Below are 12,256 nucleotides of genomic sequence, written 5' to 3' on the forward strand. Positions count from 1 at the left end.
TAATAATAATAAACTTTATTTTATATAGCGCCTTTAAAGGTGGCTTCTCAAAGCGCTTTACAGGATGACAATAACAATAAATAAGAAGACTACAACAATAAATAAGAAAATTTCACAAGACAGGACACAATTATAATTACAACAATACAACAATAACAATAGAGGAGACCGTGGAAGATGGTATTAAGAAGAGCAGAGGGGTGAAGAATGGAACCAGTTAAGTAAAGGCTTTACTGAAGAAGAAAGTTTTGAGTCTGGATTTGAAGGAGTTTAGAGAAGGTGACTCTCTAATATCCTTGGGTAAAGAGTTCCAGAGCTTGAGGGCATAGCAGGAGAAGGCCCTGTCGCCCATACAATGTAGACGGGCTTGGGGGACAGTAAGGAGGGCAGAATTTGAAGAGCGGAGGTTGCGAGGTGGGGAGTAGGGCGATAAAAGTTCAGACAGGTATTGAGGTGCCAAGCCATGTAAAGCCTTGTAGGTGAGCATGAGGATTTTAAAGTCTACGCGGAATTTGACCGGAAGCCAGTGCAAGGACTCCAGGATAGATCTTCACAAAGATCTTCACAAACTTCTTTAAAAAAGATGTAAGTACTGTATGAAGTGAGAAGAATGTTTAAAGATGAGTAATTATATTTTATTTGTTTATTTAAACCAAACACTGACCCAATAACAAATATCTTCATGTGGAAAAGTATGTGAACCCCCCATTCAGTAATTGGTGACACCTCCTTGAGCAGTGGTGACACCAACTACACATTTCCTGTAAGTATTCATCAGTATCTTTCAGTGGCTTGTATTAATTTGACCCATTCCTTTTCACAGAACTGCTTTGTGACAGTAATATCTGGGCATTTCCTTGCATGACCATGTTGCTTCAGGGGCTCCTATGACATTTCAACAGGATTTGGGTGCGGCCCTTGCCTTGGCTGATCCAAACTGTGAAACATCTTCTTTAACCATTCAGCTGCAGTTCTGCTTATACAGTATATTTAGTATCATTGTCTTGCTGCATGACCCACTTACAGCTGGGTTTCAGCTGGTAAATGAATGCCCTGCAATTCTCCTCCAGAATTTGCTAACAGTGCAGAATTCATGGTACTGTCAATGACAGCAAACCATTGGGGTCCTAAGGCAACAAAACAGCCCCAATCCATGCCCGCTGGTTTGGAAGGGATTCTTCTGTTGGAAGGCAGTGTTTGGTACTGACATTTTTCCCTTTCAGGATTAAAGCTGCAATTGTGTGTGAGCAATTATGAGCAAACACTCAAGTGTTCACTGTGTCATATCAGCATGAGTGCACATAATCTAATCAGAAGTGATACTGCTTCTAATGAAGATAGATAATCTGCTTTTAGGTTAAAAGCTCCATTGCAAAAGAATGAATAAAGCACCAATACAAATATTCTAAACCGTTTTATTTAATTGGAACTGCTTCAATTTAAAAGTTAACAATTAAGTATTCTGTTTTTTTTCTTTATCTGTCATGTTTACTGCTTCTTTATGTAGGCTTGAAGCTTTAATGAGCTCTTCTTGAAAAGAAAGGATATAATTCCCATGGAAAGAACATGGGTATTAAATTGCCATAAACCAGGCCTTTCTTAATAACTAATCTACAGCATCTCCCTGGTGCTACAAGTAAAGACATTTTTCTCTTTAAAAAACAGAATATTAGTTTTATTTCTATAGTTACTGTGAGACAATTATAAACTATAAATAAAATCTTTACCATGAAAATCAATCAAAACAAAAAAACACATCTAGATATTCCATTACATTTTTCTATAAATTACTGTTTACCTCCTGAGATTTTGTGGCCATTGCAGAATATCCAAACAAATCATACACAACTGTTTAAAAACTTTACATTGTAATTTAAGATATAATCCTAGTTCAATTAAGTCCAATCTTTAAAGTAACTGGACATGTAAAAGTTATGTAGCAGCAAAGATGTCGACATTGAGCATTTGTTTTCTTGAGGAAATGACATTAGCCTGTTTAATAACTTTACCCCTTATTTAAGCTCAAGATTTAAGGTACAAACTGTACCCATTCATCCATCCATTTTCTAACTATCCAATACAGGGTCATGGCAGAGTTGGAGCCTGTTCTGGCAAGCAACAGGTGCAAGGCAGGATACACCCTGGGCAGGATGCCAGTCCATCGCAGGGCAACAAACCGAAGTCTTCTTATGTAAAACAAATCATTTAAACGAAGGTAACTATTAAATCAAGCTTCCATTGCAAACCATTAATTCATGGTTTCAAGTGAAACTAATCATTCATTTTTTATTTATAACTCGGTGCATATTCCATTTCTTCAGAGACAAAAAGAAAAGCAGTGGACATAAGAAAATGGTTTCACTTGCTGAATATCTAAAAGATATTGCAGCTCAATCAGAGACTAGGTCAGCATTAGTTTAAGACAGATTATACCATAGACAAGAAGTAGAAGCAGGCCATGGTTTGTTTTTCAGGACTGGTTAGTTTGGTAATTAAGCCCAATATCAGCCAATGTGTGTTTAATGTTCACGAAATGCAGTAATAATAATTAGTATATAGTAGTAGACCAACTTCAACCACCACTGAAATGCAGCATTCAAATGCGTAATGCACAGCAGCCATTATGTGTCAGCCGCCCCACTATGAAACAATTAAGCTGCAGAGTGAGAAATGGCATCACTAATTTAATTAGTAAATGAATGAAGGGAGAAAAATTGGTATGCCAAATAGGTAAAGCTCAAGGTATAATTTAGCTAGTACATAAGGGTTATGCTATGAGATCCTTGCGAAGAAAAGTGCTATTCAAAGTAATTTGTTTCTGTAATGCTCCTAATCTTTAAAGCAATGCAGAACTGCTTTATCCAATACAGGTCCATATGGGAGCTGGAGACTATCCCAGCAAGCAACAGTCACAAGGCGGGGGTACACCCTGGACGGGACACCAATTGTCTTTGACTTGGTTTTGATATCGCAGCAAAAATGATTTGTGTCCGTGGTCATCATACTTTGGTGTTGTTCCGAAAATTCTGGTTCAGAGTGAAGAGTGCCACGAACTGGTCTACTAGCAGCATGTACAACAGCAACCTGATTTTTTGATAGAGGCCCACCCTCGCTGAGTGTCTGATCAGACTTCAGGGTGGAAATCCTACTATCACTTTTGCTGTCCTCCAAGGTTAATCTTACTGTAGTGCGACAAATGGGAAGGCTGTTGTGAACTGCTAACTTCTTCCAAATGAGAGATACTATAGAAAAAAAACTATAGCTGTTTGGTTTTAGAGTTTGATGGCAAGCTCTCTGTGCTATCAGATGCTTAAGAGGCCCTGGCGTCACATGACTTGAGTATACACACTGCTCTGCCAAACGTATGCAAAATCAAGCACTGGAATCATAAAGAATACAATGCGTCTCTCACATAGAAGACTTACAGATAATTCTATAAGAGATAAAAGATGAGGTCACTTTATTGGCCATATAAAAATTCTTATATTAAGAGCTTGGGATCAGAGCGCAGGGTCAGCCATTTATACGGCACAGAGGATTCCTCTGCTGGCCGCGGGATACAAACCAGCAACCTTCCAGCCACAGGCACAGATCCTTAGCCACAGAGCCACCACACTTGGGTGCCCCAGAAGAAAACCAAATATTCTTTGCAAAACATAATTCATAAAAAGTGAAGAATAAAAGTAAAATAAAAATTATTCACATATAAGAGTACATATGGTACTCTTCTCCATATTTTTCAGCTACATGACATTCAACATTGGTGAAAAGAACTACATCTCTTTCAAGATATAGGTTGATTTTCAAACTACATTAAGGAGATATATTGTAATGAGAGTCCTATCTTTTAAAGTGTGCTTTTAAAGCACACCATATTTTATACTGATACAAACTGAGGTCTGTACATGGAAGCATAATACTAATAGGCACTTGTTCTAGATGATTTATGGTATTATACTGTAGTTACTTTGGAATGAAAGGAAAGAACACTGAATTCTGTCAACTGAAAGTTCAGAGAGGACCATACTGGCAGCATATCTTATTCTTCCCATCTGTGCTGCACACATCCCATCCATGATAATAGAATATAAAATAAAAGAATATTTTCTTAGAGCCTTATTGTACTTTTCATAAAAGCACTTATCTAGAAATTCAAATATGCCACAGGATCCTGCTTTGAAAAAGGCATGAAAAAAGTTGGATATGAAAAGCAAAGTCAGACGTATCCAAAAACACAGAAAATGAAAAGGAAGAACGTTGCACTCATCAAACGAATGTACCATAGTTTGAAACAAAATATGACTGTATTGTGAACTGAACCTTGAATTGTATATGTATTTCACTTTGTAGAATAATATTGTGTTTAGGAATTTGCTTGCACATTGACATGTGCATGCACTAAAGAAAATCTAAAAGTTTACATTTACAAATATACAAGTCACAAAGACACGGTAAGAAAAGAGGATAGGAAGATGTCCAGATCAACAAACTAACATTTTGCTTTGGAAAAGCAATGGAAAAGCATGATTGCTCCCATTGAACTACACACTCAGGAAAACATTTGCATACTTTACCGTCCCTTTTATGGATTGAGGAATGAAAGAAGACATGAACAGCACACGTTACGTAAATGATCACATCAACTCTTCTCAGTCACAATAGTTTTTTTTAATACACTAAGAACTATGCAGTGACAGCTGCAATCAAAAAAAAATGAAAAACGCCAGTTGTAGATACATTTGCGTTTCTGAACAGAATGTTTTTTTTATTGATACTGAAAGATTTCTGACAATTTAGATTCATTTAATAATTTAAATTATTATCAGTCATATTCTCCTTCGTAATTTAATCTTTGTTGTATCTTGTGAAACAAATGTGCACCGTACATCATATTGCTTGAAACGCTTAAATTACAGGGAAACGTCTTTTTGGAGGGAGAAGACGTTGTGTGGAAATATTTCTTCTGTGTAGAAAGTTTCGTTAAGTTGGAGGCGCGCTGTAGCAGAGCAAGCAGGAACCCAGAAAGACTAGCTGAAGCAACCTGACAAAAGCCCGCACACGCAATGTTTACAGCCCCTCCACGCCGATGACGCCGCTCTGCTGCAGAGCGGCATCACCACCGTCTTCTCGCGAGCTTATGGAAAGCAGAATCCCACACGCCACCCCCGCCTCTCCCCCCGCCCCAGTGCGCTGTGGGATAGTGGCAGTATAAAGTATATCCTCCCTCGGAAAGAGATAAGAAAGCCGAGGCAGGAGGGGATGAAGATGGCGGACGCCAAGCAGAAGCGGAACGAGCAGCTGAAGCGATGGCTGGGCTCGGAGACCGATCTGGAGCCGCCCATCCTGAAGAAGAAGAAGACCAAGGTGAAGTTCGACGACGGCGCCGTGTTTCTGGCCGCCTGCTCCAGCGGCGACACCGAAGAGGTGCTCAAGCTCCTGGACCGGGGCGCTGACATCAACTACGCCAATGTGGACGGGCTTACCGCCCTCCATCAGGTCTGTTACCTCTCTCTCCCTTCTCCTTTCGTTGGCGTTTCCCCTGTCGAGATTTGGTTGTTTGGGGGGGAAAATAAACAAAAGCCTCCATCCCCGAGAAGAGAAGGTAGGATCAGGAAGAGTCTTTTGATTAGGAGAAAAACGGGAAAATGGGAGCCGTTCTTCCTCTGCCAGCCCTGCTTGTAGCGGTGTAACCAGAGGGCCGGTGGCGGAGCCGCAGCTTGTTGTGTTGTGTTGGGGTGAAGGGAGTTCAGTCCGGAGGGTTGGGAGGGGAGGTGGAGGTGGTGGATTTGAACTACAAGGGGGGGGGGAGAGGAAAAAACGTTTAGGTTTTTCCTTTTTTTTTACCCGATTCCTCTTGGGTCCTGCTGGTGTTGCTTTTGTTGGCGCTACAAGTCCAAGCAGAAACGTCCCGGGCTGTAGTATCATTCGTGTCAAATGCGAGCCGAGCTCTGCAAGGCAGACAGCGATGGGTGGTGTAGTCTGGCCAGACTGACAACACAGAGAAGTGCCGATGAGCTGGGTGGTTTTTTTTTAAATATAATTCCTGCCTAAAGCCCTCAAGAAAGTGATCAAGAAGGGTCTAACTTAGCTGCGCTTGATTTTTGTTACGTAATTCCAACGCTGATGGGTTTTTTTTTCCCCCGTAACGCGACAGGACGTCAAGCCTGTCAGAGCGATATTGTATACGGTGGAAATAAAAATTGTCGATTGCGAGACAATCGTTACTGTTCTTCGGGAAAAAATCAAGTTCTTCTATGCTTCACCTCCAAAGTATTATTTTTTTGTAACCTTGTCCCCCTCAATTGATTCTAATTTGATCTTGTGTTAATGTTAGGGGCGGGGGGTTGCACCAGGAACAATATTTTTAGCTTTCTAGCTGTGCCGCAGTCTGGATTGAACAAAAAGCAAGACAACAGATACAACACAACCGATAAGGGAAGATTTTCTGCGTAGCTGGTTCTGTGCGGGAGGGTGGTCTCCTGGTTTCAGTTAACATTGTTTCTGTATTTGTAAATAGTGTCAACAGTTAGATGCATTTCAGGGTTGGAATTGCTAAGACCTCCAGCTCACCCTTGATTTAAAGTTGTTCTTGTTCCAACCCTTCTGATAAATCATCTTTACTAAATATATAGAAGCGTTTATTTTATTCGTGTTGCAGATCTTGACGGACGACGGATTTGATCAACAGGGCTCAGAGCTCATGGCACCTTTATTGATGTTATTCACAGAAAAGATAAAAAAAATACTTTGATTGGCATTTAAAAAGTCTTCTTGTGTGGAATACGTCTGCGTGTTTTTTAGCCTCAGTGTTGTCCTGAATCTGGGTTCAGCTGTTTAAAAATGTATTTGCCCCTTTTGTTAATAAGGCTGGTGGTCAATGAGTAAATGAGCCCCAAGTAATAGAATCCTTTAAATGATACCGTCTTGATCAGTATAGGATACAAAAGGGCACATTTAGGAGGTCAAGTTAGGTTTCTTGTTTCAGCAGGTTTAAGAAACAAGGCAAATTTAAGTTTTTGGTCCAAGCTAACCCAAGAACGATTGGAATTGGTGTCTGTGGAAGAAGAAAAAAGTAGAGTTCTCTGCAGCACTTTTTGTAATACTCATCTTAATTACAATAATAGTGAAGCTGGTAAATAATACATGTCTAAAATCACTGTGGAGATTTGGAGAACATTGTTCAGAAAAAAAAAACTGGTCTGAATATCTTCACTTCTGTATAAGCCCTAATACTCTGCTGAGCTTAAAAAACCTTTACATGCTTTTGTAAAGGCTATTTGTTTTCTGTTTATATACAAATACCTGAAATTGTTTTATATACCTGAGTCCCTGTAGCTTGATGTATAAATCCACAGTTTTCTGTTTTTTAAAGAGTTTCTCATTCATATATGGCTGACAGTGTGAACTGGTCGTATTTAGAACCCGGTCAGTTTTTGTATGTAAGTCTTATGGAAGGCTGTGATCTATCATAAACATCACTGGCCGCGTTGTTAACTAGCTTAAGGCTTAATATTTTTTCTTCCTTGTGTCAAATTTGCTCTTGGGATTAGTGATGGTAACACTATATAGGCTTTTGCTCTGTTAGCCTATAAAGGTCTCATGGAAGTCATTATATTGATGCACATGATAATGTTTCTTTACATTGCATTGGTACTTGTTTAAACAGTGACTTTTCGTTAATGATCTCATCTTACTCATATGGAACTCTGGGCCGTGAATCATGGTTTATTTCTCATGGCCACTGCTGGGTGTTTTAACAGATACTGTTAATCATACAATAGTGTACGCTTTATGACATTCAGGTTCTTTGTCTGATGTTGGCATGTACTACAGAACCCCAGGTCTTGGAAATTGTTGTTGCTGTTATATGCTTAATGGAGACATGGATTTTATTTATCATTAGTCCTTTTTTTTTGCTGTTTGCCCTAAAATAAATCAAAATAATGTCTTAATTTAAAAACCTTCAGAATTAGTGTTCATGTTAATTTTTTCGTCGGTATAATTCAAATGCTATCAATCATTAGGTTTTTCATATAAATTATTTTCTTTGAATAATGTAAAAAATCCTGCACTGAAAGATCCATGAAAAGCAAGTGCCTTATCGGCATATTAAGCATTTTAGTTTTGGAAGCTCTGCATCTCTTCATAAACTACCACTTAAATTGATTTCTCAACCTTGTTTAGAGTTGAACCTTTCTGTCAGATTGTCATAAGGGCAGGTTTGGTTGCAGTGCAGTCTGGGAAACCAGAAAAGGGGAAACACAGGGTTTTGTTGTAATCATTGGGGGATTGTGTGGAAGGAGCAAGGATCTTACTAGTGAGTTTCAGTCGGTCTTTCTGGATCTGAAGTTCAGCACAGCTACGCATTCTGTCTCTTCTAGTGAAGGGCCGGATCTCTTGATTTATTTTATTTTGGTTTATGTGCCTTGTTGCATTTACATTCACCTCACAGTACAGGTTCCAACATATCAGCAATTGTGCTATTAATTGATGTAAAGAAAATAATAAGCTTCTTTTCTAGATTTCTAGATTTTAAGATGTGCTAAGAAAAAGCAGTCTTCTTATTCATGTTTTTGAACTGAACTTCCTCACGTTAATCAGTTTGGAGTCATTTATAATTCTTTCTTAGAATCCTTTAGCCAGTGGTCTTTTTGTCTGGGGTGGGGGGGAAGTTTAGTGCACAAATGTCCTTTGCAGTGAATAGTTGTGGAGTTTAGGTTTGCTGTTGTGCTCTGACTACTAATAGAGTTATTGCACCTGATAGAATTTCATATGAGAGGCGTTCCTTTTAAATAGGCTATTCTTCTGAGATAATTGTAAGTTTCAAGACAGAAGTGGCTGGAACTTCATTTACAGGAGAGGTGTAGAATACCCCAGCTAATCTGCACTGAATACTGTTTCTGCTTTGTTGTGTGTTAATTGAAATGAATAATTCTGCAAACTGTAAATGTTAGTGGTATATTTACTACATATTGTTAATTCGTAGAGTATTGCGACAGGATTTGTTGTTCTGACAATTGAGTATAAACAACTTTTATGCGTAAAAGGTGTTTATAGTCATGTTGCACAGTTTTTAATTATTCAAGAATCACTATCCAAGACGGAATTGCATGAAATCCTGCTTCAGTGGTCAATAGTGTCAGCCATTGTGGGGAATCTCAGTACAGAATCCCTTATGGTGCTGCCGTTAGTGTGAGGCTCGTAGTATTAGTACCATGAGTTCAGTGCTTTGTGCTATATATGGTTTGGAATGTTAGAACTTCTTGTCAGCTCTTACCTGAGAAACTGTTTTTCATAAATTTAAAAGCTGTGAATCTCCCTAGTTTTGTAAAGTTAGGTGTTGAATAGTTCCAATAAATATTAATACAACTTGATGTTTGACTTGTGGCCTGATTCTTACCTTACAATGATATAGATTTCACTCGCTGCTGAGGAACAGGTGGAATACTGTTTCAGATTTTTCTTCTGTTCTGTTTTCTTGCTCTCCTAAAGAAACGGCCCCTTTGTGGAAAAAGCACACTGTGGTCTGTAGTACTGGTCAGTGTAGTTTTATAAATAGCTTCTTCAGAAGTACCCCTTTAGAGTCTGATTCAGTAGATCGCTCTAAGTTTGGTATTCGCTGTGAGTCACTGCACATTCTCAGCAGCCCTCTAGCTGAAATCTGGCACAGGCCCAGAGGTAATGTCCGCTGGTCGTGCCCTTCTGTTCTGTGTTAGCTAAAATGTTATTAGAAATAAAATTATTCCCAATAGAAAGTACATCTGGAATGGTGCTAACTTGAAATGGTCTTAATTCAGATGTAAATTAAGCACTTCCTGCATCTCCCTCGGCTACTGTGCTTACTGGCGGGGCAGGAATGGGGATGGGAACCTTCAGCTGTGTTTTCAGAGGGCTGAGTTGAAGTGGGAACTGAAATACTGGACTGAATTACTGGAAGTTAAAGTATCTTCTTCTGAAGTTTACTTGCGATTCGTTTTTTGCAAAATGCTTGCGTTTATTAGTTGACTGGTGGATGTTTGTGCCTTTTAAGGGGCTCCCTAAAGAGCACAAAAATGATGCAGAAATGTTAGCATACTGTATTGGAATAGGAAAAAAGTCAATTACAGTATGCACACAGAATGTTTAACTTTTAAACTACATTTTTACGTGGTAATTTTATTTATGCAAAAAGGCACAAATTTAAATGAAAAGAATGTTGTAGTAATATATTATTATAAAAGTCTGGTAATATTGTTAATATTGAAATCCTTAGTTTTCTTTCCATTAGAACAAATGCTTCCTCACCATTAGTTGAAAGACGAACATTTGAGCATTATATTTAAACTAATCTTAAGTTAGCAAACCTACTTATGGTGGTGGTAAAAGTGCTTGCTCAGTAGCTCTAAGTGCAGTGTAGGTTTTTCTCATTTCACCTTAATGTGATTAATACAACATCAATTCAGTTTTGTGTGTTGTACCTTTTGAATTACACTGCTGTGGGGGCTGCGTACTGATGGGAAAGACCATCTCGAGTAGCTCTGCCTTACAGATCTAACAGACCTTAAAAAGTGGAGATGTAAGAATTGTTAGGGCCGTCAGGTTGTGAATGAGCAGGACGGTAAGATGTGGTGATATTTGATGGGTGGGTGCATTCCAGGCTGTCGTTGTCTGGAGTGAACATTCCTTGAATGACATTCAGTGGAAACCATGGATGGGAGAGGAGGCATTCCTCAGCTGTCATCTTTTTACACCACTCTGTGATTCCCTGCACCACAGTGTGCAGAGGAAGCAAACTATCAAAACTGAATTGTGGAATATTTATGGTTCAGGGCTGGCTTCTTTATGATTACAATTACCGCAGGGGGAGAAGCTCAGAAATGTGCTGCTTTGCAAGCTGTTAAAATTAATTATATATAACATTCCTGCTTATAGGAACAGTGCTAGACCCCACAACATTTTTGTGACTGGTTTCTCTGCACTAGCCCCCTTTCTTCACACTTTAAAGTTTTATTTGTAGTGTCTCTGACATAAGAGAATCCAGACATTGCATGTTAATGTTTGTCTCCTTTAGCTCCACAGAGCTCTGGTTTTGCACTTTGTTCTGATTGAACAAAAGGTTTGCCGTTTATGTGATGTACGCTATGCTTTTAGGAGTGAAATCTATTTCTTGTCATTGGCTGATTAAACTACGAAATCGAAATATAATTTTTCCCAGCAGTCACTTTCAGAAAATCGGCTATAGAAATATGGCTTTTGTAATATTCCGAACTTATTATTCAATTGTACCTCATAACAATTTGAATGGGCATTGTAGGGGCTGCTAGAAACTTTCATAAAAGTGCTGTGGTTTGTCAGTTTGAGTGTTTAACATCAGGATTTGCTCTCATTTAGGCTGCTGTAGTTTTCCACTTTGATACAATTGCTTCCATTTGCTCAAATCATACAGACGTTTTTAATAAGTACTGAAATGCTCCTCTTCTTTCCATATCGAACATCGGACAGACTACTGTTGAACCGCTCATCTTTCAACACATATCAGGCAACGCAGCCCCGTACAGGAGTAGCGGCACCAGTTGGAGAAGAAGTGCACCTGTCACCAGCAAAACCGCTCGACTAGGAGTACCCAAGACCGCAGGGGTCACCGTCTCGGTGACAGCCAGCTATAACCACCCTGCCTTCAGCAGCGCTCAAGCAGTTGTATGAAAGTGGAAGTCCTGGTCACTTGTGTGGTGACGGGATCCAGGCTCGAACCCATGGCGCCTGGATCGTAGAGCTCAAGCCGGGCCACTTGGGAGGCCCCCTCATTTCTGTGGGTTTTGAGTAGCTCTCGCTTTTTGGCAAGTGGTGTTGACAAGTATTTAAATGATCTTGTCAGTCTTGACAATACCCGATACAAAGGGTTCAATGGGAAGGGCAGTGTGCCACAGGGCTTGCACTGTACTGAAAAGTGTAAAATAGATTGGTGGAGGCAAAAATCTTCAGTCCGCCAAACTAAAATTAGAACTAGCAGGTTCTTAAGATGCCCCCACAAATTGCATTGTCGTTATTAAACCTTTGTAACTGCAATTTGGAAAATCTGCAGGTGCTTTGACTGACAGGAATAGCATGTTTGTTCACTTCGACATTACGTCTGTCATCAGTGTGAGTTTAAGAAGCATATTGCTCTAGTTTTTAAATGTTTAAAGCACAGTGGTGAGTGAGATTTTACAGTTAAGATCATCGTAAGAGATCACTACGAGGTTATATGTTGGGAGTTGTATTGCTTCTTTTGTTGAAC

At 39.4% G+C, this 12,256-nt stretch overlaps 1 protein-coding gene across 13 annotated transcripts in view; it reads left to right on the top strand.

The window, feature by feature from the left end:
• Positions 1–5,187: 5,187 nt before the first annotated feature.
• ppp1r12a (protein phosphatase 1, regulatory subunit 12A) overlaps positions 5,188–12,256 on the top strand; it is an 81,607-nt gene continuing 74,538 nt past the window's right edge. For 4 of the 13 annotated variants that reach the window (XM_069192247.1, XM_069192250.1, XM_069192248.1 and 1 more), the window contains exon 1: positions 5,188–5,496. In XM_069192247.1, coding sequence (XP_069048348.1) covers positions 5,260–5,496 — 237 coding nt within the window. In that variant the 5' untranslated portion in view covers positions 5,188–5,259. The remainder of the gene's footprint in view (positions 5,497–12,256) is intronic. The other 9 variants (XM_069192255.1, XM_069192257.1, XM_069192251.1 and 6 more) reach the window with 3 other exon arrangements.

This window comes from Lepisosteus oculatus, chromosome 7 (genome assembly GCF_040954835.1).
Source record: "Lepisosteus oculatus isolate fLepOcu1 chromosome 7, fLepOcu1.hap2, whole genome shotgun sequence".
Classification (NCBI taxonomy): domain Eukaryota; kingdom Metazoa; phylum Chordata; class Actinopteri; order Semionotiformes; family Lepisosteidae; genus Lepisosteus; species Lepisosteus oculatus.